Genomic DNA, 25,689 nt, shown 5'->3' with positions numbered 1-25,689 from the left:
AGTTGGGATGCAAGTTGGTAGACTTTCTAAATGTCATTTCTAATAATATTCCCAGTCTCAGTTTCACTGTTGGAAAGGTTGACCTCTTGCAACCTTGTCGCTCAAAGATTTGCCTCATTTTGCTTTAGGGTGATGGTTATGCGAAGGTGGACTTGTGGCAAGTCTAGTTACATGTAGTTGACTGCTATCAATGTTATTATAACAAGGGACGAGGGTTTGCCATCTTTCGATTCCAAGATCACTGTAGTTTAAACTTTTGCTAGATGCATGTGCACTGTAGTATGCCTGTGGAAGTCACATGGATAATGAGATGCGAGGGGCTAATGGTCTATACCTAGTGAAAACAGCAGTCACTGGAGACTTTGTGAAAGTAAAGAATTGAAAAACTCAAAATGTTTTGTGTTTAGGGTTATAGATTTTGTTGGTCACTCTGTCTCTTACAGAGTTGTTTGAGGGACATTTTGGGAGTGGTTCTGCAAGTCTGGATTAAAGTAAAACCCTCTTACCCCATGGCTCTAATCTTCAACAAAAGAGTACACAATCAAATTTAGGGTACTTTACTTTATTTACAACTAATATAACTGGTGAGCAAACTCCTTTTGTACAATGCCTGCAAACAAGCCTTTCCTATTTACAACATGGCGTGATGCTCATTACACTAAGTGACAATTTGTTTGTGTGTTGCATGACACCCCTATACTTTCCAAGGGGTTTGTTCTTGATGAGCCATTTGTAACTTGCGCCAAGTCTTGCGATTTGTTTTCAAAGCCATCTACATGAAGAAAAGGACAAAAGAAACATAAGACAATGAAGAAGTCTAAAGTGGCTAAAGCAAGTTACAGTATTTTTGTGACAAGTTTGTGCACAACACTCGACTAGTATTGTTCACAGCTGTAATACATGCATTTCTCTTTTTCCCACTAGAAGCATATTGTTGTGACAAAGGACTAATAAAACCCATCAAATGCTGGGTTTGAAACTGCAGAGAAGCAATAGAAATAGTAAGAACTTAGCATTTTATGTGATAGTGATATAGATTTATACTCACATGTGCTATTTCAACTTTCCTCTCCCACATGCGAACCTACCAAATCAGACAAAAAATATGATTCAGTAAGTATGAAAAGACTTGCTTATACTAACATTTCTGAAAATAGAATGGAAAAGTCAAACTTTGCCTGACTTCTAAAACATACATACAACTTCACAAATTACTTAAGAGAAAAATACTGACTTACACTACCATCTAACTGTACAATGTTAAAATAGTGAACTTACTGTTTTGTTGAGTTCATATAGGTCTGCTCGTTCAGTGACATAATCTAAAACCTAAATAAAGCAAACTTAATGTTAATCATATTTGTCAATTAAATGAATCATCTTAGTTTAAGAACAACTTTAGTCATACCTAGGCAAGTTTATTAGTAAAAGAAAACACTACTCACATCTGGTACTTTGTAGTCTGTTAGTTGTTGCTTCAATCTTGAATTCAATGTTTCTGCTTTTGTCCGTTCCTATAACATAAAACATTCATAATTATAAATAATTATTACCTTAAAGGGAGGGAGGGGATAGTGAAGAGATGTTTTATATAAAGTTTGATTCTTGTGAGTGATCAATGGGGTACTGCTGCCATTTCTTTTCACTTGGAAGGTTGAGCCCACTTGTTATGTAGAAACAGTGTGTACATGAACTCTGCAGAAAAATTGTCTTTACATGTGGCAAAACAATGCGACTTACTTGAATTGGTTCCTTTTTCCATGGTGGGAAATACAGAGGGCAAGGGCCAAGCTACAGACCACAGAAAACCCCTTCAAAATTTCAAAAGCTGCTATGACATAATTTGGTGGTCAGATGTACATTGTCATATCTGGTAACCCATAGCAATCAAGAAATTATGAAGTAAACACAACTTGTCCATGATTCAAACCCAGCAACATTATTTTTGATCTTACTCAAGGGTGGCCATCCATAGTAAACACTGTTTGTGTTCCCTCTTTATTTAGATTGTATACAAAAAAACTTCATTATCACGGATGGTGCATCTTCCACCTTTGTGGTTTCTTCAGATCTCTGGGTACAAAATTTCAGGTTCAATTCTTAAATTTGTCTACATATTTTAATTAATTCTGTGCATGTGTATGATGCATTAAAACAAGGTTTAATAATAATTATTACTTTCCAAATAAGTTAATAACCTTTTCAACCATCTGTGTTTCAGCATCGATCTTGTAAAGCAGCTCGTTTCTCTGTGCAATCTCCATTTTCAATCTTGACGACTCCATTGTCAGTGTGTGTAATTTTTTCTGTCAAAAAAATGTGCATCAGAAAATATGTCACATTGTCATTACGTCAGCTCTTACAAACTGTTTTATCCCTTCCCTGTATCTCTACTGACCTTGTAGGTGTTAAGAATCTGTTGCACATTTCCATCCATGAGTTTAAGTCTCAGAAGATCTTGATTTTTTTCATCAATCTTTTCAAGATATTGTTGGTTTTCAATTTTGAGCTGATTGAAATCAACTTCATGAAGAACTTCTCCCATTTCTTCTTTCTAAAAAAGAGTAAAAAAAATTAGTTATTCCATTTCAAGAGCTAAATGTCTTTAGTGATCAAATGGGTCACAATATTTACATGTACAAATGTAGTTTTAACTATTTCTCAAACCTGTTTAAGTTGCATGTGCAGCTTTCTCTTTTGAACTTTCAGTGTAGAGTTCTTGAGTCTTAGCTTCTCAATTGTGGTGTCCTAAATCAATAAAGAAAGAAAATTAGTAATTATCTAAAATTATAGAATAATGAGATACAAAAAAAAAAAAAAAAACAGGAGACAATTAAAGTTAAAAAAAAATTACCTGGGTAAAATTTTTTTTTCAAACAACAACACTCATTAACCACAAATATTACGGAGTTTCAGCAAACACTGAAATGGTTTCATCATCAGTGCAATGACTCTGCACATGTTTTATAAATCATGATGGTACATTTCTTTTCAAATGATTGCAAAAGAGCAACACAACACCATGACAGAATTCTGTGCATGGTAAGTGAATTTTGCCATGTGCAGTCTTCTATACCATGCCATAGAAAAGACAACAAATCAGTATGCAGGAAAGCCATTGTAACCTTGCTGGTATTACAACCAACCTTCCCTTGCTTTTCATTGATTGTGTCCGCCACTGTGTTTTCTTGACATGGTATAAAATAGTTCTACAACACTTTCTTGTGGTAAACCATGGGATATTTCACTTGTCACTAAGTATTTTCTTGGTACACACGTTTGCCTGGAGGCTAGAGTGTACACTGAGAAAGTACATTTAAAGTGAGTTGTATGATATTCCATGGAATACAACTTGAAAGTGTTGCGTATCTAATATTTATCTGAGCCATGAACAATACTTACCCTTGCTCTAATTTTGTCTTCAATATATCTTGTAACTCTCTCAGCAATAACTTTGTTGGTTCTCTGCAATATCAACATAAAGTTATGTAATAATTTATTAACAAACTAACATAATTTACTTGGTCACCCTGGAAATAACCTCAACTCTGATGTTTCATTAGTGAGATATAGAATTTAACTTTACCTGGTTGACTGCTCCTTTGACAATATCTCTCTCAAATTCATAGGAAGCCTTCTTAACTTCAGCACTTCTGATGTCTGCTTCTTCCATGACAGCCTTGGAATGACAAAAACATAGCAACATTAAGTCTCACTTTATAATAAGTATAATTAAGAGTGCTTGTATGTTTATTAATGTTCTTTTAACTTAATTGTATTTTTATTATTTATCAATACTATTTGTTGACCTACCCGGAAGTTATCAAGGATCTTTTCTGATTCGTCTTTGAGTTTCTCAATTTCATCTCTCAACTCTTCCAGCTCCCGCTGGGCAATGTCACACTTCTGCTCTGCTGTTAATTTCAAATGCCTAAATATATGAAAATTCAACACATACATTATAAATAGGTAATTAAAACCAAATTTTCCCCAAATTTGGAGTTCACACCAAAAATACCACCTGTGGGGCGACAGTTTGTCATATTTTTGAAGACAACAAAATATGTTGAGTCAGGCCCTAAAAAGAAAATTGGTGGAAGTCACCTCCCCTAATCTACACTGATTAGCAAATATGTAATAATAAATAGGTGCCTAATAACTGACTCAGTACTGTACCTATCTAATGATGGTCCCCTTGATCTTGACCTCTTTCTCAGTCCTCTGTGACCTGGCTCAATAGTAGGCTGGGTTGGACCTTGGGTAGCTTACATGAAACACAACACCAAGTTACAGTTACAGAAAATTATGGCATTGTTTTCAAAATGGGTTGGGAAACTTTTACATGATACTATACATGCACAGTGTACTTAATGACTGGATGCAGATTAGGAAAGAATACTCAGAAAGGGTTTAGGTTGGTATGTGATGCCCACATTTATTTACAGTGATGCTCTGTAATTGTCCAGATAAGGTTAATAAAATGTAACAGCTTTCCATTGTACTTAACTAAACTTACGTACAAATAAATTAATGTTGACAAGTTTGCAGATACACGAACCTTTAATTTTGGAGAACTTCTAAAAAAAATACTCACTAGCTTGCTGTAAACCTATGTCCTTTGGATCAACCCTTTTAAGGTATTTCTCAAACATTGTGGTCTCGTTTTTAAGTACATCGTTGGCATGTCTAAGAAATGCAAAAAAAAAACAGAAGCACACATCACACATCACAGTAAACAAGTAGATCAAGTACAAGTACAGTCATAAACACTGGTCATATCAAGGGAAACTAAACTTTACACGGCAAGATTTCATTGTACATTCAAGAAAAATGATTGTAGCGTTTAAAAGTGACAAACGGAGACGGAGCATATTAATTTAAAATAAACATTGAGGCCACATAAGCCAAACAGTATAACTGCGTTCATGAAAACTGTTTAATTTTGGTCCTAAATCGACCTGGAAGAAGATTTTCCCGCCAGATTGTGCTACTATTAACCTGCCAATATCGCTATTGTGCTTAACGCAAACTTACAACGTCTCCTGAACAAGGTTGTAGAGTTCCTCGTCCGTAAGTTCAGCCAGAGGCTCCTCATCGTGGTCTAAAGAACTACTCACATCCACATCGGACATCGCCATCTTGATTTTTCTTTCGCTGTGAACATCGAAGGTTTCCATGGCAAACATACAGAACACGCAAACGAGGCTCGAGTTGCACGTGTTCATGGGATCGAGGCAGAGCGTTTTGGAAACGTTTGGCGGCCATCTTTGAGTTTCTCAAAGTTTTGGTAATTTTTACAATCCGGTTGCATCTGACATCTTCAGCTTGCAACCATGAAACTTGTTAGGTAAGAGAATTGGAGATTCAATGTTGGATCTTTGTCAGCTTGTATGATATCGCTAACTCTGTCGCTATATTGTTTATTTCCATTTGTTGTGTTGCCCTTGTTGACAGGTTTTTGATGAAGTTGAGCCATGAAACAGTGACAATTGAGCTGAAAAATGGGACAGTTGTTCATGGAACTATTACGGGTAAGCTTAATCAGAGCTAGAAACGTTATTGGTCTTTTCTATGTCATGGTTAATTTACTGAAGTAATTCATTCAGGCACGTTTCTGAGGCTGTATGTTTTGGTTTGTTAGCTTTCAGCTGCTTTCGGTTTAGGGACACCTTTTTTTTTCTTTTAACTTAAGCTGGCCAAAGAAAGCAACATCCACGCTTGAAATGTAAACGGGCCCGGGAAAGGGGATAGTGTTAAATTATCTACCATGATTCCTGTCGGGTTTACCATGTCAACAAGCATAAAGATGTATGTTGTATGGAAATTCCCTAACCTTCCAAACCATACTGTCATGATATCTTAGATCACTAGTATGTTGCAGTTGATATCTGTCTTTCCATTGTTCGTGATTCCTCAAGACCTCTACAGTTTCCTGGATAATTTCTTAACAAAGATGACAACTTGCAGTCAAACCAGATGTTCTTTTGATGGGAACTCTGCAGTGCAGTGTTCCAATAATGGTTTCCTCAAAGCAACTTGCAACTTTCTTTTCAGGGTTCAAGGAAGTTGCTACGTTATGGTTGAGTTTTGATGAGTATGGATTTTCGTTAAACTGAAATTATAAACTGAAATTACACAACCTCTCAGTCAAACAGGGAGAAAATAATTTCCCTTTACTGAAGATTTATTAACAGAATTAGTTTGGGAGAAGCAAGGGAAGGTTGAGTTGGAATTGCTTACCTGGTAATTGAACAGAAAAATTCAAATTTGCCCTTGAAGTTATAGCGTACATTTTCAATTTTGATGTGTGATTGAAACAACGGTTTGACTATGAACAGGTTTCACTTGCACCTTGGAATAATTTCCTTGAAAGTCCTTAAAGTTGAAAATCAAAATTTAAGGCCTGGGCAAGTCAGTGAAAAGTAAATTTGGGTCCTTGAAACACCTTGATATTTCATGGTAATAGATGTTCAACAGTAGCAATTAAATGAAAGAATGAAAGATGTGAATGCAGCCATAACACTATTGGAAAAATGACCGGAAAAAATATTTCAGGCTCTGAACAGGATTCGAACCCACGTCCTTTCCAGTGGTGTTATGGCTGCATTCGCATCTTTCATTCTTACCTTAATATTTGTTTACTGTTTGGTTAACAGGGCGAAAAATGCAGTTTTTGCAAAAAAGAAATGATCTTAGCTCTTCACTTATGTCTATAGTAGAAGAACTAAAGAAGAGTTAGACTTGCTGGTGCCCCTTAAACCGGAGTATGTAGTGTTGCATTCTAATTGTACTTATTTTTAGCCGATGGAATCCTTGAAAAGTTCTTGATTTCTTAGTCCAAAAAGGAGTACAAGCCCTGGCATTATACCCACTCACTTTGTTTTATTTCGCTAAATAAAGATCATCCTACAGAGTAATCAAGTGCAAGCAAATGAAATGGTTGTGAGGTGCCCTGGTATTCTGCGGGATATCTAAATGCTTGAATATTTGGAATCCTTTTACAGTGTAGAATGCATCAGGTCAAATTTTTAGATGAAGTCTATAGTGTTCATAGACTGTCATACAACAGAGGATTCTGGGTTGAGGTCACAACACGTAAAATGTTCCAGAAAACATACATGTAATATTTAGCTGAGTTTCCAATGCCTGGCAAGGTTTAGATCTTTGTTTGGGTCATGACCTCAGCAATATAAAACGCTTCCTTCGTACAAGCTTCAGAAATATTCTTATTTTCTCTGAAGTCCCCATGTAAGGAAACATATTTCTTCTTTTGTAATAATTGCATGTAAAAGACTTTATGTAACTTACAGTATGTGTAAATATTAACTTTCATATTTTGTTTCAATTTGGACTGTAGGTGTTGACATGAGTATGAACACACACTTGAAAGCTGTAAAAATGACTATCAAGAATAAGGAACCAGTTCAGTTAGAGTCACTGAGTATCAGGGGTAATAACATCCGCTACTTCATACTTCCTGAAAGTTTACCTCTAGACACTCTTCTTGTTGACGACGCTCCCAAAGCAAAGGCTAAAAAGAAGGAAGCAGGTATGTTATTGATTGTCATAATTTATGGTATTGTGGCTGTGTCACCATTAGATTGGACTTGAAATCTGCTTATCCTACGAAAAAAGTCATATAAATGGAAGTTCAAAGCCTCGACGTACCCTGTAGGTAAAATCAAAACCTTGATGTTTAAGATCATCTCTTATGCCACAGTACAGCTTGGGTTCTTAACAAGGTTACAGTGTCACTGATAAGCAACATAGTGCTAGTGGTTCTTTCAATTCAATAGCTACAGTTTTGTGTTGTTTCCAAACCATACTTTACAAGCTCATTCAAAATAGAAGTGGTTACCCTTGTGATACCAATAGTTTGATTGTGAAAAGTTATTTTAATTGGCTTTTGAATAAAGTAGGAACAACATTATCCATGATGTGAATGATACAAACAACATGATGGAATAGCACCTTGTACAGCTTTGTTTTTTACGAACTGTGCATGTTTCTGAACAACGATTTTCTAGTAACCAGAAACATCTGGTTACAAATTTACAAAACAATCTGTATCCTGGAAAGGTTCAAAACAGATTTCAATGTAACATGTATCAATTCCAAGATTTCGTCATTGTTTTTATTTGTTTGAAAAGAGAAAGGTAGTTGACACTTGCTAAAGGTAAGCCTTAATTATTTTTACAGAAAATTAGATTTCCCCCATTTGCAGAGGAAGATCTTTTTTCTTTTAAGTGTGAATTGTTTAATTTTTTTCCATGATTACAAGGCTTAATACACTATGTGAATGCTGTACTTTTTTTTCAAACAGCTGCAAGGGGAAGAGGCCGTCCAGCTGGTGGAAGAGGAAGAGGGCGTGGCAGAGGTGGAAGAGGAAGAGGAAGAAGATGATCGTACATCTGGATCACAAAGCATCTAATGTCGATTTGTCAAAAGGAAGGATGCTTGTATTATAGTGGCTTTCAAAATCATGTGAACTAAGGACACCTTTACTAGTCACCTTGACTAGACTGCATGATCCAGTAAATGGTGATACTGAGTTATAAAATAACAATGACAATTTAGACTTGTAAGTCAGCTGTTTGTAAAAGTTTCTCATTACACATTGTTTTGAAAGTCACTGTAATGAAGGTAGCAATGTGCAAAGGACAGAACAAAGGAACCACATAGCTTCAGCTTAAAGGATAATGATAAGATGGTTGTGAAGATTTTACCTGAAAACAGGTCACAGTCTTTACACATTTGAGGAGAAAGAACAGTCTCCTACATACCAAGTGTGCCTTCTTTTATGTGGAAGTTGTTGGAAAATGTAAATATAACTTTTGTACTGATTATAAGAAATAAAACTGTAGTATATCAGTGTACATGTATTGTCAAGTTTCTTGAGGAGTAAAGAGAACCGACTTTATCTCAAGATGAAGCATCTCGAGGTTATCAAAAGCATCCAAACCCTTACAAGGGAATTTAACAGTACTGTCATTTCCCCAAAGGAATGCATGTTATTGTATCGTCCTTTACCTCAAAATGGCACACTGTTCAAGAGCTCTCCTAGCTCTGTTAGAACTTATCACTCGCCTTTTCTAGTCTGATCACAGAATATGCACTATTTGTAGCTTAATCTCAAGTGAAATGAACGCAAATATTTGAATTGTTAAATGCACTTTTAAGTTTACAATGGTATGGTTAAAATCTTATACTGTGCCTCGAGAGTAATGAGAGGGAAAAAGTGCTACCAGCGAAGACATTTTAATGCCCTGGACGCAGCTATTAATCCTCTCGCGCCCCAGGGGTAGAGAACGGTGGGCGTGAAGTTATTTGAAGTACAGTGGAATTGAATCCCGAGTGTAACGCGCAACGGCACCTCAGTAGTGGAAGGTAAATCTCAGCGAAGAGAGGGGGGAGCAACTGTGTCACATGCAGATTTTTGGCCGACATAGAACGCGAAGTCAAAATGTTCGCCGTGGTATTAAGCACCCTTTTTGACTTCAAAAAGAGCCCGAGTGAAGAATTTCTTGTCCGTATGTTGTAAAACTATTGGGGGTTTGATAAGTATACATTAACTCAAGGGAATTCTACTGGGATACCAATGCAAATGCTGCAAACTGAGTGGCTGAGCTACTCGTACACTATCAGCCATTCACTACGAACTTACAGATACGCTACGGCGAGGTACTACTACGGCTACTTTGGCCGTGAGGGACTAGGCTGACAACGGTGTTTTACCCGCCAAACTCAGATGATTAAGATTTTGCTGTACGGGAACGGTATGTGCAGTCTCCACGTGTCTTTACAAAAATGATTACTTTCAAGGAAACCAGAGATCATTCTACTTTCATACGAAATAGGCTTGATTAATGACAATGATTTCCTTCTCTTGTATCCGTCTTACATCTCCCAGAACTCAGATTTGCCTTTTAGAACTTGATAGAACCGCCTGTAATTCCAACCGCAAAACAAAATACAAACTCTGATATAAAAAAGCTCGATTTCAACACGGACAGGTTGTTCGTACAACGATTACGAGATAAGCCCGAAAATACAAAACTTTCGATTATAATAAAATAAATTTTGAACAGTAGTAAACAATTATAGCTCAGATTAGAACATACGAAGCTTTCTTATAAACGGCTGTTCGGCCCGTTACTAATATGACTGAATTGATCCTCTCGCGGCAGGTGTTAAAATCGTTCAGATTTTCTGTACAAATGACAAAGAAACAATGATCTTAGAACCGATTTTTATGATTGAGAACTTTATCTTCAAACTAGGCTGTTCAAACAGTGCAAAAAGCGTTAAAATGAGAAGTAAACAGCAGGCTTAACTTATACTCACGTAGTGAAGAGTACGTGAAACCAGGCACTTTCCCGTAGTAGAAAGCAAGGCTACGGCGGGAAAGCCGTACCGGTTCGCGCGTGATGACGTCACCGGTAGTGATCTTCACTACCTGCCGCCGTACTACAGCCTAGCCGTACCATATCGTAAAGTCCCTATTCACTGAGTGCAGTGGCTGTCGCTCGTCTACGAAATGGCGACGTTTTTTCGTTTTCCAGACGTTTTGGAGGAAAGTTAAGATGCAAATGGATAATTAAATCCCTGAGAAGACTGAAAGAAGGCCATTAAAGGTGCTTTGACTTGGGAAACTTGAAATTATTGAAGAAACGAGTGCGTGCGCGTACACAATTGCAAATTTTCTAACGACAGTAGACCAATTCAGCCTAAAACAAGAGACCTCAGTGCGAGGCTCTGGGGAATAACTACAGAGTATTCCCCAGAGCCTTGTGTTGAGGTCTATTGTTTTAGAGTGAATTTTAATTGGTCTATGCAGTCCGTGCGATTTTGATAAAGCATGAATTTCAGTAAGTATACGTAGAAAAATAATTGGGAACCGTAATTTACGTTTATGTCAGTTAGAATTCTACTAAAACAATGAGATTATTCGCTCTCGATTTCTTTGAGGTGATAGTTGATTCGGCCTTGCCTTCGGCCTCATCACCTACCACGTCATAGAATTCTCGAGCTCATAACTTAATTGTTACGTAGGAAAAAAATAAAGTAATTTCAACAAACATTTTGCAATACTTGTTTATATAGACAGGATGTAAACGAAATAGGCAAGCAAAGACGGCAATTTTTCCTTATGTATTACTCCCCGAATTCACTATTTTAAAATTTCTCGTTACTTCCAGAACCTTTACGGGCTATTGAATTCGTGATGAAAAACGCTAATTACGCAAGGTTTCGAAAGTTACAACCCCATCCTCTCCGAAACTGGCGGTTTTTCATTGCTTATATGGTTCACTGTTGCTTCATCTGACAGCGAAAATGTTACTAACCATACTTGGTATTCAAATGCGGGGGTTAGATGCTTGTCGTCTCTTTTTTTGCGAAGCACCCGCAGAGCTTTCAAAACACTGTCATACTGCAATAATAGTTTGAATCGATCTGTCATGAAATCTGTAAATGTATGAAAGTATTTGGTAACAGTCTTTGACGCACACACTACAGGTCTTATTTTTTTCTCTGTTTTCGAATGGAGTCTTTAGGTGTCAAATAAAGCTTTAGCCACGCCTAGATTGAGGAGGGAGGGGAAGGTGGTTTATCAAAATTTTCCAACCACCAACTCAACCCCTTTAAATATGGGAACTTCCTTTCCTTTCCACACCCCCCTCGAGCGCACGATTGATGCGTCAGTGATGGTGTGAATAGACCCTTAATTCTCTATTTTCCAATTGCCCATAATTCACCCTGTTTGCCCCCCAAATTTTGCATAAACTATTGTTGTGAAATGCTCTTGGGAGGTCTGCATATTTCCAAGAGCATTTCCCAACAATAGTTTATGCAAAATTTGGGGGGCAAACAGAGTGGATTATGGGCAATTGGAAAACAGAGAATGGCATGTTTGGTCTGCCAAAATAAAGCCCAAAAAAATAATAATCAAACTAATTACTAGAAAACTCCCCTTTAAATTTATTTTCAAATCTTCAACACTACAGTTATTCTACCAAAGGAATACCATCCTTTGGTTTAATACCATCCATTAAAGTGACCCTGATTCGTATTGATTTCCGACACTGTTAATTGATGTCTTGGTTGTGTCACTGTTGACTTTTTTTATAATCAATGAATATGCACCTACTGATATGCCATATTTAAAAAAAAAACTATACTATGACGTATTTACAGGAAGTGACCCTTTTAAGCTTGCCCACATAGGAGAGCTCAAAGAATTATTAACTGTTAACCGCATTGAAAGGGAAAAAGGCCTAGTGCTAAGAAAGAAATTGAATGTGTTCACAATGTAATTCGTTACAATCGTTCCAAATCGAACTGTCTGTTGTCCTTTATGGTTTTACCATCGGGTCTCGTGTTTTCTAGCTTCAAAAAAAGATCTTCAAGGTTTGAATTTTCCTACATTGCTAAAACGTTTGGAAGATTTCGTGTGACGTGGTCAGTCAAAAGTTTCTAAGGAGTTGGGCTTTTTTATTGTAGGGATTAGGAGAACGCGCAAATAGTTCTAGGTCTGCTTATTGTTCAAAGAGAAAACACCACGATTTCGATAACTGACTACAGCTGGTTGTACGAAATATTTTGAGACGATCGTGGAGCTCAAGTAACGTAAACCGAATAACATGTAACTACCATACTTTCTACTCGGGGAGCTGGGGGAGGGGGGGATAAAGCTCGAGCGACGCCCCAGTTTTGACTCTTTTAGGGGTTTAAATCCAATTTTCCGACGAATATCCTCGACCTTTTCATCATGGAAGTCATCCTGGGACTTTCCACCGTCAATTGTCAATATTCAGCTCAGCTCAGGGATGGACCATGAAGGCGAGTAGGAACGGTTAAGTAATTTTTCAGGCCGATTATTTTAAGGGGACCAAATTCTTTGCAAGATTCTGTTTTGCCTCGTTTCGCTTTGCACAAGTTTATTGATGTGCCAGAGTTTTGCAGCTCATTTCATTTTCCTTTAGTTTCCACTGGTACTCAGTTCCCCGCCCAGCCAGCTGAACTTAGGAGACTGGATTTATCTTGTACACCAGTAGGATTTCGTCACACAACGCTTCCGTGACAGAAAGAAATGTTCCGGGACGACTCTAGCTACCATTCTAGTTGTGTTTCATCTGTTTTAGAGTCATTGGTAACGTTACAGAATCTTTGTATTTCCCTCTTAACCTCGCCGAAGTTACTCACCGAGTAACACATTTATAGAAAAAAAACCAAGTTATTTAATTAATTGAGCCTTTACCAAATATTTTACACGCGCTATTGAGATGCATAAAAAAATTCCAACTCGTTAACTACCCGTTTTTAACTTGTTCTTCTTGGTTTTAAGGTATTCTATATAAGACCTTCCCGCACCCCTTCTTCCTAAAGTTCGCAGGTAATTATTGTAACTATTGTATTGTAACGGATTACGATATGCACTGGCTTGTCTCCAACCGGCTATTTGTTGATATCCCAGCTGGTCGTTAGCTTGTGGTACTGCAGGGTTCACTTGAGCAATATAACCTCGAGGATTTCCAGGCGCCATATAGTGATAATAATTGGCTATTTGATTCTGGTGGTATTCCGCAGGTACAAAGTTACTGTGCAGGGATTGTAAAGGGGAGTACATAGCTTCTTGAGCACTAAGCTGTGCTAGATTAGGTTGCTGTTCATTTATTGTGTTCTGTGTTTGACCAGTCTGTTTATTGTTCGCTATAAATGAGTTGCTTGGTTGTTTGGGGGCTTCATGTAATGGTACTACTGATTGGGCAGCAAGTGTCAAGACGGCCGAGTTTGAAGCTGGAGAGGTTGTGGACATGTAGGTTACCACTTGAGGTGATATGTATTTAACGGGTGCTGTAGATGGAGCTGGAGGCGGAGGCGGAGGCGGAGGCGGAGGCGGAGGCGGAGGCGGAGGCGAAGGAGGAGAAGCAAATGTGTAAGTCGGTCCACTGGGCACTTGATGAAACTGAGGAGGAGGCGCCGAGGAAACGGGCACTGGAACCGAGTCGCGTGGTTTGTCTGGGTGTTCAATAGGTTGATGGTTGGGTTTTTCTTTGGTTCCGTGTAAAATGAGCTGCCATTCGGTTAGCGTGCCGTGATTGGGTCTATTATCACCGAGGTCCTTTATCTCTATAGTCCAGGTCCCTCTAGGATCCTCGCCCCATGAATGCGTTGTCATGAAGGGCCACTTTGTGAAGCCCTCGTCGGAGAGATCCTCTTTTCTAGGGGACAGTAAGCAGGATTTGGTTCCCATTGGGGATGTCAGGTACACGACAAGGTCCCCGCGCCTTGTGTAATCCAAACTTAGCAGGATCTGTACGTGTTCTAGGTAACGAATCTCGGCTCCAGTTCCTGTGCAGCCATTAGAATGCATTGTTATCTTTAAAGGCTCGTTAAATTTGATGGGCCTGTCGAGAGAAGTCAGTTTTTGAATGTAAATCAGTGGTTTTCTGGTAACACCTGTTTTTAAATTTACTGCTCTTTTCACACTGACTACCGTTATGAAAACAAAATGGTGCTTTTTGGTGTCAGTTGTCTGATAGTTCTCGCTGGTTCGTTCGTTAGCGTTCGTTCGTTTGTTCGGGGTTTGTTCGTTACCGTACTGTCGATTGTTCGTTCGTCCGGCGCCTGTTTGGTTCATATGCTCGTTCAGTCATCAATCAATCCTTATGCCTTTCATCAAGTGCGTTAGTGAAGAGATTAATTATTTATGTATTTAATTGTCATTCCCTAACTTACTTGCGATCCTGGTTTATTTGTCCTCGGCAAATGGTCTTTTCAGGGACAGTTTTAAACGTAGTAGGTTTGGCTAGTTCAACTATCTTTTCCGCAACTAACAGACCGAACCCGAACTTTCTATTGACATGCAGTCCGACTCCATTTGGACTCCAATCCTGATCGTTTTTAAGAGGTTCCCAGTTTGATGTCCACACAACAATATGCTGGATGTCACGCCATGTAAGACGAGGGCTGTACAAAACATAAATCAAAGGAAAGGATTGCTAGTTGTAAGAAACTTAAGCATGTTAGAGTCGAAAGTGATTTTGTGTTAGCCCTAGTTTTAAGCGTATGTCATGTGTGTAACGTTGTGTGATTGGTTGTTTTCTCGATCAATCAGAGGCGCATAAAAACCAGTCCTAGTAAATCTTATGCGCGTTTTATCGGTTGTATATTTTTGTTTAGAGTTCTCGGATTGTCCATCACCTGATCACGTGTCTTGCGTTTGTGCAAGGCATCTCAGACATTTTATTAGTTATCCTTACTTGACCTCCAGTGCAAGAGCTATAATCCCAGCAGCCAATGGGGCAGAAGCAGAAGTTCCCGTATGTCTTTCAGTGCATTCGTTATGTAAGTCGGTTGTGACCTGAGAAAGCAAATCAAGGTAATTAAGTGCAGTTTTGGGTAGGATATAGTGTTGGGTTTTTAAAAAGGCAAAAAATGTGGGTTTAATTTTACCATTTACGTTGATTTTATAGCTGTGTATTCCTATATCCTTTTTGTCATTCTCGGAAATACACACAGAATCATGCTCCTAGCCAACCTAGGTGTGGGGGGACGCCTCCCATTAGGGATAACACACACGTAGTTTCTAAACAGTGCAGTTGTGAGAAGTCTAACTGAATTAGCTGAAAAAAGGTGGACACTGAGTAGAAATATTTTTCCTACTTACAATTCTTTTCTCTCCGTGTGCTCCGCTACTGAATGTAGTGGCCAGAGTAGAGGAACAGCTCTCTGAGTACCAAGGTGACTCGCCATGATCGGAGGCTGAACTGATTGATAGAGTGTAGATACTGTCTGTGTATCCATCACAGTTACAACTGTCCTCATGCCTCCCGCCATTTCCTGACGCCCAGACGAAGATCGAACCCAGTCCACCGCGACCCTATGTAACGAAACAACCGAAAAGTGTTTACGTCTTTGTTTTTTCTGCTACTCCTGAAATAGCGTTCTCTCTCGACAAGCTCCGAACGTCTCTCTTCGTGCGTAATTTGCGGTCACCTTGAGTTGTTTTTCACAATTTCAAGGTTTTTTCACATTAACAAAAACGAGCTTATTTTACTCGTTAGCTGAGTTTTCAATAACCCTAAGTGTGTGTTGCCTGACTACGTGCAATATGAGCTAATATGGCACATTACGTCTTTTCTAAATACCTTTGTGATTCCATTTTCAAACGCAGCAGCTGCCAGAGTCCCAGGTCCCTCCACAGTCGCGCCGTCGTCACTAGGCCCCCAGCTTGCGGAGTAGATGTCAATAAACTGGGGATTAAGACTAAGCGAGGCAGCTTCCACTTTGTCAGTCACTCGTCCGTCAAGCATGCGCACACCTATACAAATACATTTAAATTATTAGAAACTACGTCTCGAAAACACCCAATCTTAGACTATCATCTCGATGAGCGTCGTCACATGTAGCCATTGGTGATTGCTTAGGTAATGGGAGTTCACAGCATCGTCATTCTGCCGGTGTAAACCAGATGATAATTTTACTGTCAATCAAGGGTAGTACTAATGGTTCGATAAATGATAGATTTTCACAAAGCCTTACACGTTTGGAGTATTCGGGTTTGGAGCTTCGCAGACATGTTTGTCAATCCGGGATAAGCCTTGTGGGTAAGTCTAGGTACTAGATCAGTCAACGATTTTCTGAAGACACTCTTTGATGCACAGCAGTTTCTTTGGTATGCCACAAGGGAGAGCCAAAGACTATCAAGAGTATCACGAACTGTTAAACCTCGATAAACCGGTGACTATAGAATTTGACGTAGACCAAAATTTCACGCGTCGCTCTTGCTAGTCACGTGGGCACTGTGTAACCAACCGAGAGCCGCCTAATGATAGAATGTGTTACCTCCTATCTTAGCATTGTATGCCACACCCACTCCACATATGGTATTGTTTGCTTGAGCCGCAACCTCTCCTGCACAGCGGGTACCGTGTCTACAACAGAACAAGAACAACAGTCACGGTACGAAACCGCCCGTAATTGCTGTCTGGGAATTATGACAGCAAATAAATGAGATTATGACAAATCTTATGCAACTGTTCCTTCGTTCCTTCAGTTGTCGAAGAAAGAGCTTTTAGAAAAAGTTTTCGGTGTAACTTTTGAGAACATTAGTTTACCCTGATGCATTCATCTACTTTTCTTTATTTGTCAGTTTTAATGGTTTTCAAGCCCTCGTTTACACAAAAGATTGGCACTATATGAGGCGGTGTTTTACAGGTCAGAGAAGTCATGATAGAGGGATATTTCTTCGGAGTTCTTAACCGCTCCATAAACTGAAGTTCTAACTATTTGATCACTTCAAGTCTACCTATCAGAATGCATGTTAAGTATGCCATGGTATTAATAGATCGTGCAGACTGTCTAAACTGACATACTTGTTTTCATTTGTTGGATCATAACGTGGAAACGGATCACCGTCTTCACCATTAACATCCCAGCTAGCTTGAGGATCCTGTCAAAATCAAATCCACAATTATTACACACTAATGCAAGTGAATATAAGAAAGATCATTAATTTGAACTGCCGAGAGCGTTATCAAGACAGCAATGATCATCGCCGTTATATACAGAACTTAGCAGTTGTGAAATTAAAGCCTGAAAAAAATTCAGGATATTGAACGGGATTCGAGCCCATCACCTGTGCGATACCGGTGCAGTGCTCTACCAACTGAGAGCTGCTCTCAGTTGGCTTGATAGCTCAGTCCTACTTACGTAGTTTCTGATGAGATCCGTGTGGTTATGTTCAATACCTGTAACAAGACAAACGAAAACGAAATCAGTAACGGTCAGAATACTATACGAAAGATATGTCGATTCACTTTGATTGCGGACTTTTAATGGCTTAAGAGTCAGAGAACATAACTAGGCTACTCTGAATCATTTCGTACCTTCAAGGTTCACTTAGACTGACTGAATGTGAACTTACCATCGTCAAGAATTGTAACAACAACACCCTTTCCAGTAATGCCTTGATTCCAAACAGGAAGAACGTGTACATCCAAGTCTTGATCCGCTCGCTTATCGTCCTGTTAAGTGAAAAACGAAAAGACATCCAGGATAATCAGATAACGCTAGCTGGGCAAGGTTTTCAAGGATGTAATTTTATCGCAGTAGTTACGATGATAACCTTATCTTCAAGGATTCTATCATTATTCTGTTCGGGAGTGAAATTTTGGTCTCCAGGAACTGGCTGTATCCTTGAAAAGTTTCCTTTTACGAGATCCTAAGTAACATTAGAGAGCTTAAACAAACCACGACGGCAACGGCAACGAGAATACCACCAAAGAAAAGGTTTAATGAGCAGAACAATAGCTGAGCACGTGCGTTATAAATCTTTGTACATTTCTTTGTCGTCCTCTGCACAACAACAACGTGAAATGATTATAACAAGTTCTGCGTTTTTTGGAGAACGCGTATTTTTATTTGGAATTGAACGTAACGCTGGCGCTGCATATTTGGCTTGAGTAAGTTCTGAGACCATTACTGACACACTGAACAGATCTAGACAACTGCAAAATTCGAAGGTAAAACATAAATTCATTTTTTTCAGGCGTTGTCCTCAGATTCGCCATCGTTATTGCTTAAGTTCTCTTAAGCTCAAAACCTGTATGTTCAACCAAGGATTTGTTTCTGAGGCAATAGTGGGCTCGACGTTTAACTTTGCTGCCTTGTCAAGTCACGAGGAAGTGGTGGAAGCTATTCGAAGTCGAATTTTGTCAAGGAAAAATGTCTAGACTAGTAAACGTATCTGTATTTTTTTTAGCTGTTATTATAAAAATTCCGCATTCCACGTTAAATAAAGTATCGTATCGTATCGTAAATATAATGTAGTAGATTCTTTTCTCCCTTGATCCTGTGAATTGCTCGTCAAGTCACACAATTTTGTTCAGCATAGCCATTCTTCACGGCTTATATGTTCATCGATATACGGAAAAAATGGGTGAAATAATTTTGCCACACAAGGTTGCATTTTTTTTTGTTTGCAATTTCAGCTTCTCGCTGGCCATCCTAAAAGCATTGCTCTGCACTGCAGTGTGTTAGAAAAGTAGCATTTACCTCCAAGATATTTATTATACTCGGCTTTTGTTCAGCTGTGAGTAAGATCAGCTTTATTTTTAATTTTATCACGGGTGAAATAATCGACATTTTAACGTCATAGTAACTGACCAGATACCACTGAGCATCCCACAGTGGGTCCGTGAAGCGAGGCACGATGCCTCTCGCTATCATGCGGTCGTGAAAGTGGCCCCTTTTGACGCGGATTTTCTCGTGTTGTTGTTCCGCCCATATCACCTGCAAAGTAGATAATATTGTTTTATAAACCTGCACTGAGTCATGATATCACATTGGTCATGATAAAAGCTCCGCTTGAAAAACAATTTTAGACTGCAAATAACTCAGTCTCTCTTTTGCCCATTAAGCTAATTATTAACACTTATGGTACTTGCCGTTTTCCCTTTGCATATGATGATTTACCAAAGGACAATAAAAGCCCCTTTTTTGCAAAAACCTGCATATAACCTTGCTGTATTTTTCTAACGTAGATTTGAATAACATCGCCTCAAACAGAACGATCGATAACATTGTAAAGTTATCTAGAATTCACTTGGGAGTCGATTTCCGAAAAATCATTGCATGTACTTATTTTTGAATATTTTACATTAAGATATTTCGTAGAGACAATGGTTGTTTTTTCTTACTTTAGGGTCTTGCATGAGTCTTTCTGTTCGCCCTTCTGCGCTTCGTCTCGAGCGATGTGGTTCTTCTGCATGTTCTAAATGATAAAAGCCCTCCAAGGTACCGATCTAAAAAGAGATAAAGTATACATTAGCTGGCTAACTAACTGTACGGACTTTGTTGGTAATTAAATGAATCGTTTTACTAGATATGGACGTTTTTTGATCAGTGTCACAGTGAAACCCTTTTGAAAACAAGCAAGATTTGCTGATTTCTTGTGAAATTAAATACTGATGTTAGGCCTGGAAATTTTTACTTTGCAGTTAAATATTTTTGACGTTCATGGATCTCCAGAACAACCCGCGAAATTGCTTGTTTTTCATTACCACCTTTAAAAAGTAATTTTTTGACAAACCTTAACATGACAGACAGCTTTTTACGGCGGTTGCCTTTGAGAGCCCCCTAATGATGCCTGTTCTTATCTTTAAATGGAACTCATAAAAAAAATTAAATAAAAAATATATAGACTATCGATTCACTCACTTAAAAGTGCAGATTTGAAGTTGAATTTCATTATAATTCTTTGCAGCTGACCAAGTTGAGGTTTTAGTCAGTATAACAAAACTGCGAAATCGTCGCACCAAACAATGCTGTTTTATTTTTAAACAAACAATCTGAATTCGGGGAACAATTGTTGGTATGAAAAGAAGCAAATATCCACTGAAAAAAAATCTTATTTGATCTTTTGACACTCAGAAAACATGTAATCAAGGGTTTGAGTTTAAAATGGTGTCAAGATTTTAGGTCGAAATTCGGTAATGAAGTCACCGGCTGTATTCAGACTCAGTAAAATGCCGCGGCAGAAAAAAACGCCGTCTTTTATCAAACTTCATTTTACAGTGACGGTGGGTGGTTGAATTATTTCTAGTTTGAAAGATAAAGAGTTGAATTAGCTGTTAATATGGAGGTGCAACTAAGTTTAGGTCGAAACATGTGGTTCTATTCGCTGCTAAAGTGGAAAACATCATTCCCTCAGCTCATAATATTTAATACCAGTTACTTGTGGGGAGAGGGAATCTTTGATGATTTCTTCAGGTTGAGAGTGTAATTTTCTCGGAGTAAAATTAAAATAGAGTGAGCGAGGCGGCTAATGTCGTAGAAAAGAAATTTTATGAACAACCTCTTACGGTAATTGGGAAAATATTGAGATTTGTTGACCGAGTTGGTTGTCTGACCTGCCGGGTGGCCAGTGTTTAAGCGCTAGGCAGGCCAAAAAAAACATTATACTAGAAATTTATATTAAAAAAAGACCGGCAAGTACTTGTAAAGTCCCCAGAACATGCCCGCAAAAACCCCATGCGATCCATTCTTTACTCAAGACTTACCGGTTCAACTTTGTCAAATCCATGAGATCTGGCTATTCGTTTGGCGGTCTCGATGCCTCCCTCCACCCGTATCGCCCATTCGTTGGTGAAGACTTTTTCTCCTTTGCTATCGAGCCGTTGGGCAAAGACCACTGATGTCTGTTTGGGCCACGCTGTGATGAAAACACATATTACTATCTTGGCGAGGCCCAAAGCCCGTACAACTCGAAACATCGCATCGCTCCGAACTTTTTCGTGGAGAAACTCTGACCGAGAGTCGATGGAAAACTCTGCCTATTTATTATTAACGTCAATGGATGTTTGGTTAGTTGCGGAGGTCATCTGTCGTGCGACTGGCACCTGTCATTTACTGTTATAATCAATTGATCTTTATCACCGATTAACCAATCACAGCTTCTGACGTAAGAACGAGAAAAAGCCAAACGCGAGCGAGTAAGAGTGCCTGAAACAGTCAAATACTTCTTGTTCTTTTGGAGAGCGAGTAACTGTTTTCAAAAATCTAGACAAATCATTATGTCTTAAAGTTAATTCAGTTATATTTTCTCTCAGTTTGGAAAACCCAATGGAAAGATTTTGTTTTCGCAAATTCTTTGTAGCGCGAGACTGGTCGAGATTGTGGTTTTTACCTCGAATAAGATCGGCCAAACAGCTGCAGGAGTTTCCTCAATTCTGACCGAATCATTTTTATTGACGCAGAAGAAGTGGTCAATTTTTACGCTGTTTTCCAGCTTATCACATAAGTGGGTTTTTCTGTAGATCAGAGCAAGGATAGGCAGCTTGCGTGCGTATGGAATAATGTCCTGAAATATGCAATAGTAAACAATACATGCTAGAATTACTCAGGAACACTGTCCAGTAAAAATGTCGATATAGGGTAGAAACGCACTGAAACACAAAGAGAATGATCTCCCTTTTGATCGAAATAACACCCCGATATAGTGCTTTTGATCTTTTCATCATCACTGGGAGAGTATTTATATAAATAACTTTGTTCGTTTTAACTGTGTGAGTTTCAGTGGTTGATGTGGTACAAATGCGTGACAGGAAAATTTCTATGACGTTGTCAGTATATCATCAGTATAAATTCTAGCCATGTGCGCTTGATGCATGAACATACTCCTGGTTGGTAAAGCTAGCTATAAAAAAAACTGCGGTAAACCAAGGTGGAGGCTGATGCTGAAAATAACAAATGCATTCAACATGGCACGCAAAGAATGCGTACATAAGAACAGCTTAATTAATGGAAGGTAAACCACCATCAGACAATCAATGGCTCAGAGCTTTCATTCGTATTATTATTACCCTCATAAATGCTTCTTCACCGGTCTGTGACCCTATTTACAACCATCTAAAATAATGGAAATTCTCCATCTAGCACTTTGTGTTGTCGGTCTAACTAGCAAGATGGAAGACACACCACCATCAATTTTCCACAGACAACCAATTCGAACCAATGACTGAATTTCGTGTGTAATTGAACCAGGGGCACCCAACGACCGTTTACTCTCAAACGCTTTTGAACGCTGTATTACGGCTATCTGGAGTACTTTTAAAGCTCTGTAGGTTAATTTTAGGTTGCGCTAAAAAAAAAATTATCTATTCGGTTTTTCTAGGGGAACTTGAGTATTCTAGAATTTATTAGGGCTTTTTTGTCCATTTCCCGAAAACCTTAGGTCTTATCGCCTTTCCGAAAATAATAGCTGACGTTTTTTCGGTACCCAAAACGACATTTTTAACAATCCGAAAACAACAGACATTAAATTTCTCCAGGAGCCATAATCGGGGACGGAGACCGTAAGCGCGCGCCATTTCTAGTATTGGGGTTTTCCCCATGATATGGGACAATAAATATGGGTTATTGACCAAGTGTGAGGTCAAGATGGCTGGATATTGGCCAAGTTCATTTTTTGCGAGTTTATGGACCGAGACGGAGTCGAGGTCCATAAACTCGCAAAAAAAGAACGAGGCCAATATCCAGCCATCTTGAACGAACAAGCTTGGTCAATAAAGGATTTATTATATGGCTTTCGGGGAAATTTTTCTTGCGGGATACGGCGGGTAGTCCCGAGCGGGCAAGATAGCTCCATCTTGCCCGCTCGGGTAGCCAATCACAGCGCAGGATTTGATTCATCTTGCCCGCTCGCGGAGCTAGCCATATAATAATTCTATTTTTAGAACAAATTGCGCCATCGCCTGCGGCACACGTGCGTACATGCTGCGAGGATTTTTGCGGATGTCGCGCGGAGGAAATGGCGTCCGAAATTCCCGAAATTTTTTATGTTTTTGGCCCACAACTCAACGCGTTTACGTCTGTTGGAATTTTGCTTAAGTATTTTCGTCGTAAGCTGCTCCAGTTTGAGTGAAGTAAGACAGTATCGAATTTAGGTATGTTCCGCTTTAAGCTTAGATATATATCGCTGACCAAGTTGTGTTCCGATGGATGCTTCTTTTACATGAGCTGTATATTACTCCACTTTAAATTTCAGATATGTTAAAGATTAACAGCTTTTCCATTACACAACAAAAAACTAGCTCGATATATTTAACAATTATTCCATGAAACCGCGTTGGATATGAAGTGATAAATAACCAACGAGCGCGTAGCGCGAGTTGGTTATGATCACTTCATATCCAACAAGGTCGAATGGAATAATTGTTTTAGTATATTCTTAATCGGGTTTTTGCCGCCGATTTTTATTTCAACAATTTTACAGAGCGGAAAATTTTTAAACTTGGCGCACTGTTTTCCATATAAGGTAAAACTCCGACTAATGGCTCATAGTCGGAGTTTTTGAGCCAATCAGAGAGCTAGAAATGCAATAGTCGGAGCTGAGAATATACTAATTAGATATAGCAGAGCTTCAGGACCTCATAGTTTCCTAGCTCCTCTTGCCACACGCTTCCGAGGAATTTGCCAGTCTATCGCGACCGAAAAGTAAAACAAAATAATTGCTAGTTTGAGTTTCGCCTGAATTGTAAGCAACGCTTGATGTTTCATTAAGGCCCAATAACTTTACGTCCGTAGATACTGCTCAGTTTTATTCGTGTAAAAATCCAGTAAATTCTCTGTTGTCGATGAATGAGAGCGCCCGCCGATGCGTGTTTTGTACAGTCAGTAAACATGACAAATTGTACTTCCGCCGCACTTTCGTGTGAAAGCGTACATCGAACTCAAACAATAACTCTATAGTTTTTAAATATGTTTAAGCTTGATAAATGTTTGAGAACATATTAAAAGCTAAGCTGAAAATATGCGAATAAAGCAGAAATAATCAGCAAAGTTACGATGACGCTTTCTTTAATCAACTTCGAATAACCATTTCGATTTTGTTGATCGAGTTATCAAACTCCTTGTCTATTTTCATTTTCGCAGTGTAAAACTTCACGATGCTTATGTTGAAGAAACACACATGATGTTAGTAGCCTTTTTTGCGTTCTTGAAATTTGTTGCAGCATCTCAGCACAAAAGATAACGAAAGAAATCTTTGTCAAGATTTGTTGACAATTGAAAACACCGACTCGGACTTGAAAGTGCACGAGCCGCACTATGCAAATGAGCTAATTGTACGCGTCAGACTTTCCTTTCAAAAACTTTTGCAAACTCACCAAACAAGCAGAAACAATAAGAAACCATCAAAACAAGTTTTGGTTATGATTAACCATTGTCCGAGAAACTCACAAATTAACTCGATACCAGAGTAGAGAGTTTTCTTGCTATATTCTTAAGTCAGAACAAACACAAAAACATACGCGTAAGCTTACAACTAGCACGAGCAGATCTTATTATTCATTCCCAGCGCGAGATTGAAGTCTTGTTTTCGACCCTGAAAAACCCACCTTTTCCGTTGGCTCAGAGCATAAAACTACATATAAGCGCCTTAGGTTCTTAGTCCCTGTCTTATTCCCCGCCATCGCTGTGAAAGATACGCAAGAGAATCTCTCAACTCTCCCCATTTGATCATGCAACGTGACAACATCCACACGAGAACCCCCGACATGTGCGTGGATCCGCGCGGATATATGACGTCAGGATGGCGCAATTTGTTCTAAAAATAGAAAAATTGTCCCATATCATAGGTGCGCGCGGATCCCAAGACTTACGGTCTCCGTACCCCATTATGGCTCCTGATTTCTCATATCACGAAAGTTCGAGGTGACAATTCTCTTAAGAAAATCAGAGGGGATTAAAGGCCTTCCGAACAGATAATTTACCGAAACGATCCATTGGGTGCCCCTGATTGATCCTCACAAATGCTATACCCAGTTACCATACAAATGCTTCTATTCCGGTCGGTAATTTATATAAAATCATCTTATGTAAAGTTTTCTTTAGTACAATGCTTTTTTGGTTTAACGTCTAAGGTCAAGATGGAAAAGAAACGAATGTTTAGTGACAGCAGAATTGGAGAGTGACAACATGAGCTTTATATCCACCGCGGCATTCTTTCGTCTTACTAAAAGTATTGCTATTTGGAAAGGTTTGTAAAGATAAGGCAACTAAAAACGTCGGCTGTCACAATTTCTATGTTGCCGTTTACTTAGGGCTACCTTTTGTGAAACCTTTTTCCGCTTATTTATTTTTTGAGTGAATAGTGTGAAATAGAAGTTGACTTAATTGGATTGT

General features: G+C 38.8%; 3 protein-coding genes across 3 annotated transcripts; 1 reads left to right on the top strand and 2 right to left on the bottom strand.

Moving 5' to 3' along the window:
* Window positions 1-33: 33 nt before the first annotated feature.
* On the bottom strand, window positions 34-5,265 carry LOC145502716 (cilia- and flagella-associated protein 263-like). The gene is given in 14 exon segments (XM_081482078.1): window positions 34-772; window positions 1,049-1,084; window positions 1,279-1,329; window positions 1,446-1,514; window positions 2,199-2,306; window positions 2,399-2,554; window positions 2,668-2,748; window positions 3,403-3,465; window positions 3,587-3,679; window positions 3,814-3,931; window positions 4,177-4,264; window positions 4,595-4,686; window positions 5,035-5,243; window positions 5,245-5,265. Coding segments are annotated over 14 exon segments (1,263 nt in total). The 3' UTR covers window positions 34-694.
* Window positions 5,242-8,875, top strand: LOC145502743 (small nuclear ribonucleoprotein Sm D1-like). The gene is made up of 4 exons (XM_081482106.1): window positions 5,242-5,347; window positions 5,455-5,531; window positions 7,358-7,549; window positions 8,324-8,875. The coding sequence occupies exons 1-4, from the start codon at window positions 5,334-5,336 to the stop codon at window positions 8,401-8,403; spliced, it is 363 nt and encodes a 120-aa protein (XP_081338232.1). The 5' UTR covers window positions 5,242-5,333; the 3' UTR covers window positions 8,404-8,875.
* A 2,203-nt stretch (window positions 8,876-11,078) lies between these two features.
* On the bottom strand, window positions 11,079-21,530 carry LOC145502706 (neuroendocrine convertase 1-like). The gene is made up of 12 exons (XM_081482068.1): window positions 21,066-21,530; window positions 19,704-19,808; window positions 19,171-19,296; window positions 17,930-18,029; window positions 17,716-17,753; window positions 17,379-17,455; window positions 16,849-16,937; window positions 16,152-16,324; window positions 15,671-15,883; window positions 15,264-15,364; window positions 14,740-14,970; window positions 11,079-14,408 (listed from the first exon to the last, which is right to left on the bottom strand). Exons 1-12 carry the CDS (start codon window positions 21,276-21,278, stop codon window positions 13,307-13,309), a joined length of 2,568 nt encoding a protein of 855 aa, XP_081338194.1. The 5' UTR covers window positions 21,279-21,530; the 3' UTR covers window positions 11,079-13,306.
* Between the last annotated feature and the right edge of the window lie 4,159 nt (window positions 21,531-25,689).

Source organism: Orbicella franksi, chromosome 1, assembly GCF_964199315.1.
Source record: "Orbicella franksi chromosome 1, jaOrbFran1.1, whole genome shotgun sequence".
NCBI classification, from domain to species: domain Eukaryota; kingdom Metazoa; phylum Cnidaria; class Anthozoa; order Scleractinia; family Merulinidae; genus Orbicella; species Orbicella franksi.
Note: the sequence above shows the minus strand (reverse complement) of the source record. Positions and strands in the feature narration are given on the sequence as shown.

Excerpts from the sequence above, each read along its gene's own strand:
- LOC145502743 (XM_081482106.1), top strand. Across the intron at positions 5,532-7,357 it reads TGTTCATGGAACTATTACGG|GTGTTGACATGAGTATGAAC; the intron begins GTAAGCTTAATC and ends TTTGGACTGTAG. Across the intron at positions 7,550-8,323 it reads GGCTAAAAAGAAGGAAGCAG|CTGCAAGGGGAAGAGGCCGT; the intron begins GTATGTTATTGA and ends TTTTTCAAACAG.
- LOC145502706 (XM_081482068.1), bottom strand. The coding sequence starts at position 21,278 with ATGTTTCGAGTTGTACGGGCTTTGGGCCTCGCCAAGATAGTAATATGT. Across the intron at positions 15,884-16,151 it reads TTGAAAATGGAATCACAAAG|GGTCGCGGTGGACTGGGTTC; the intron begins GTATTTAGAAAA and ends TTCGTTACATAG. Across the intron at positions 15,365-15,670 it reads CACACGGAGAGAAAAGAATT|GTCACAACCGACTTACATAA; the intron begins GTAAGTAGGAAA and ends TTGCTTTCTCAG.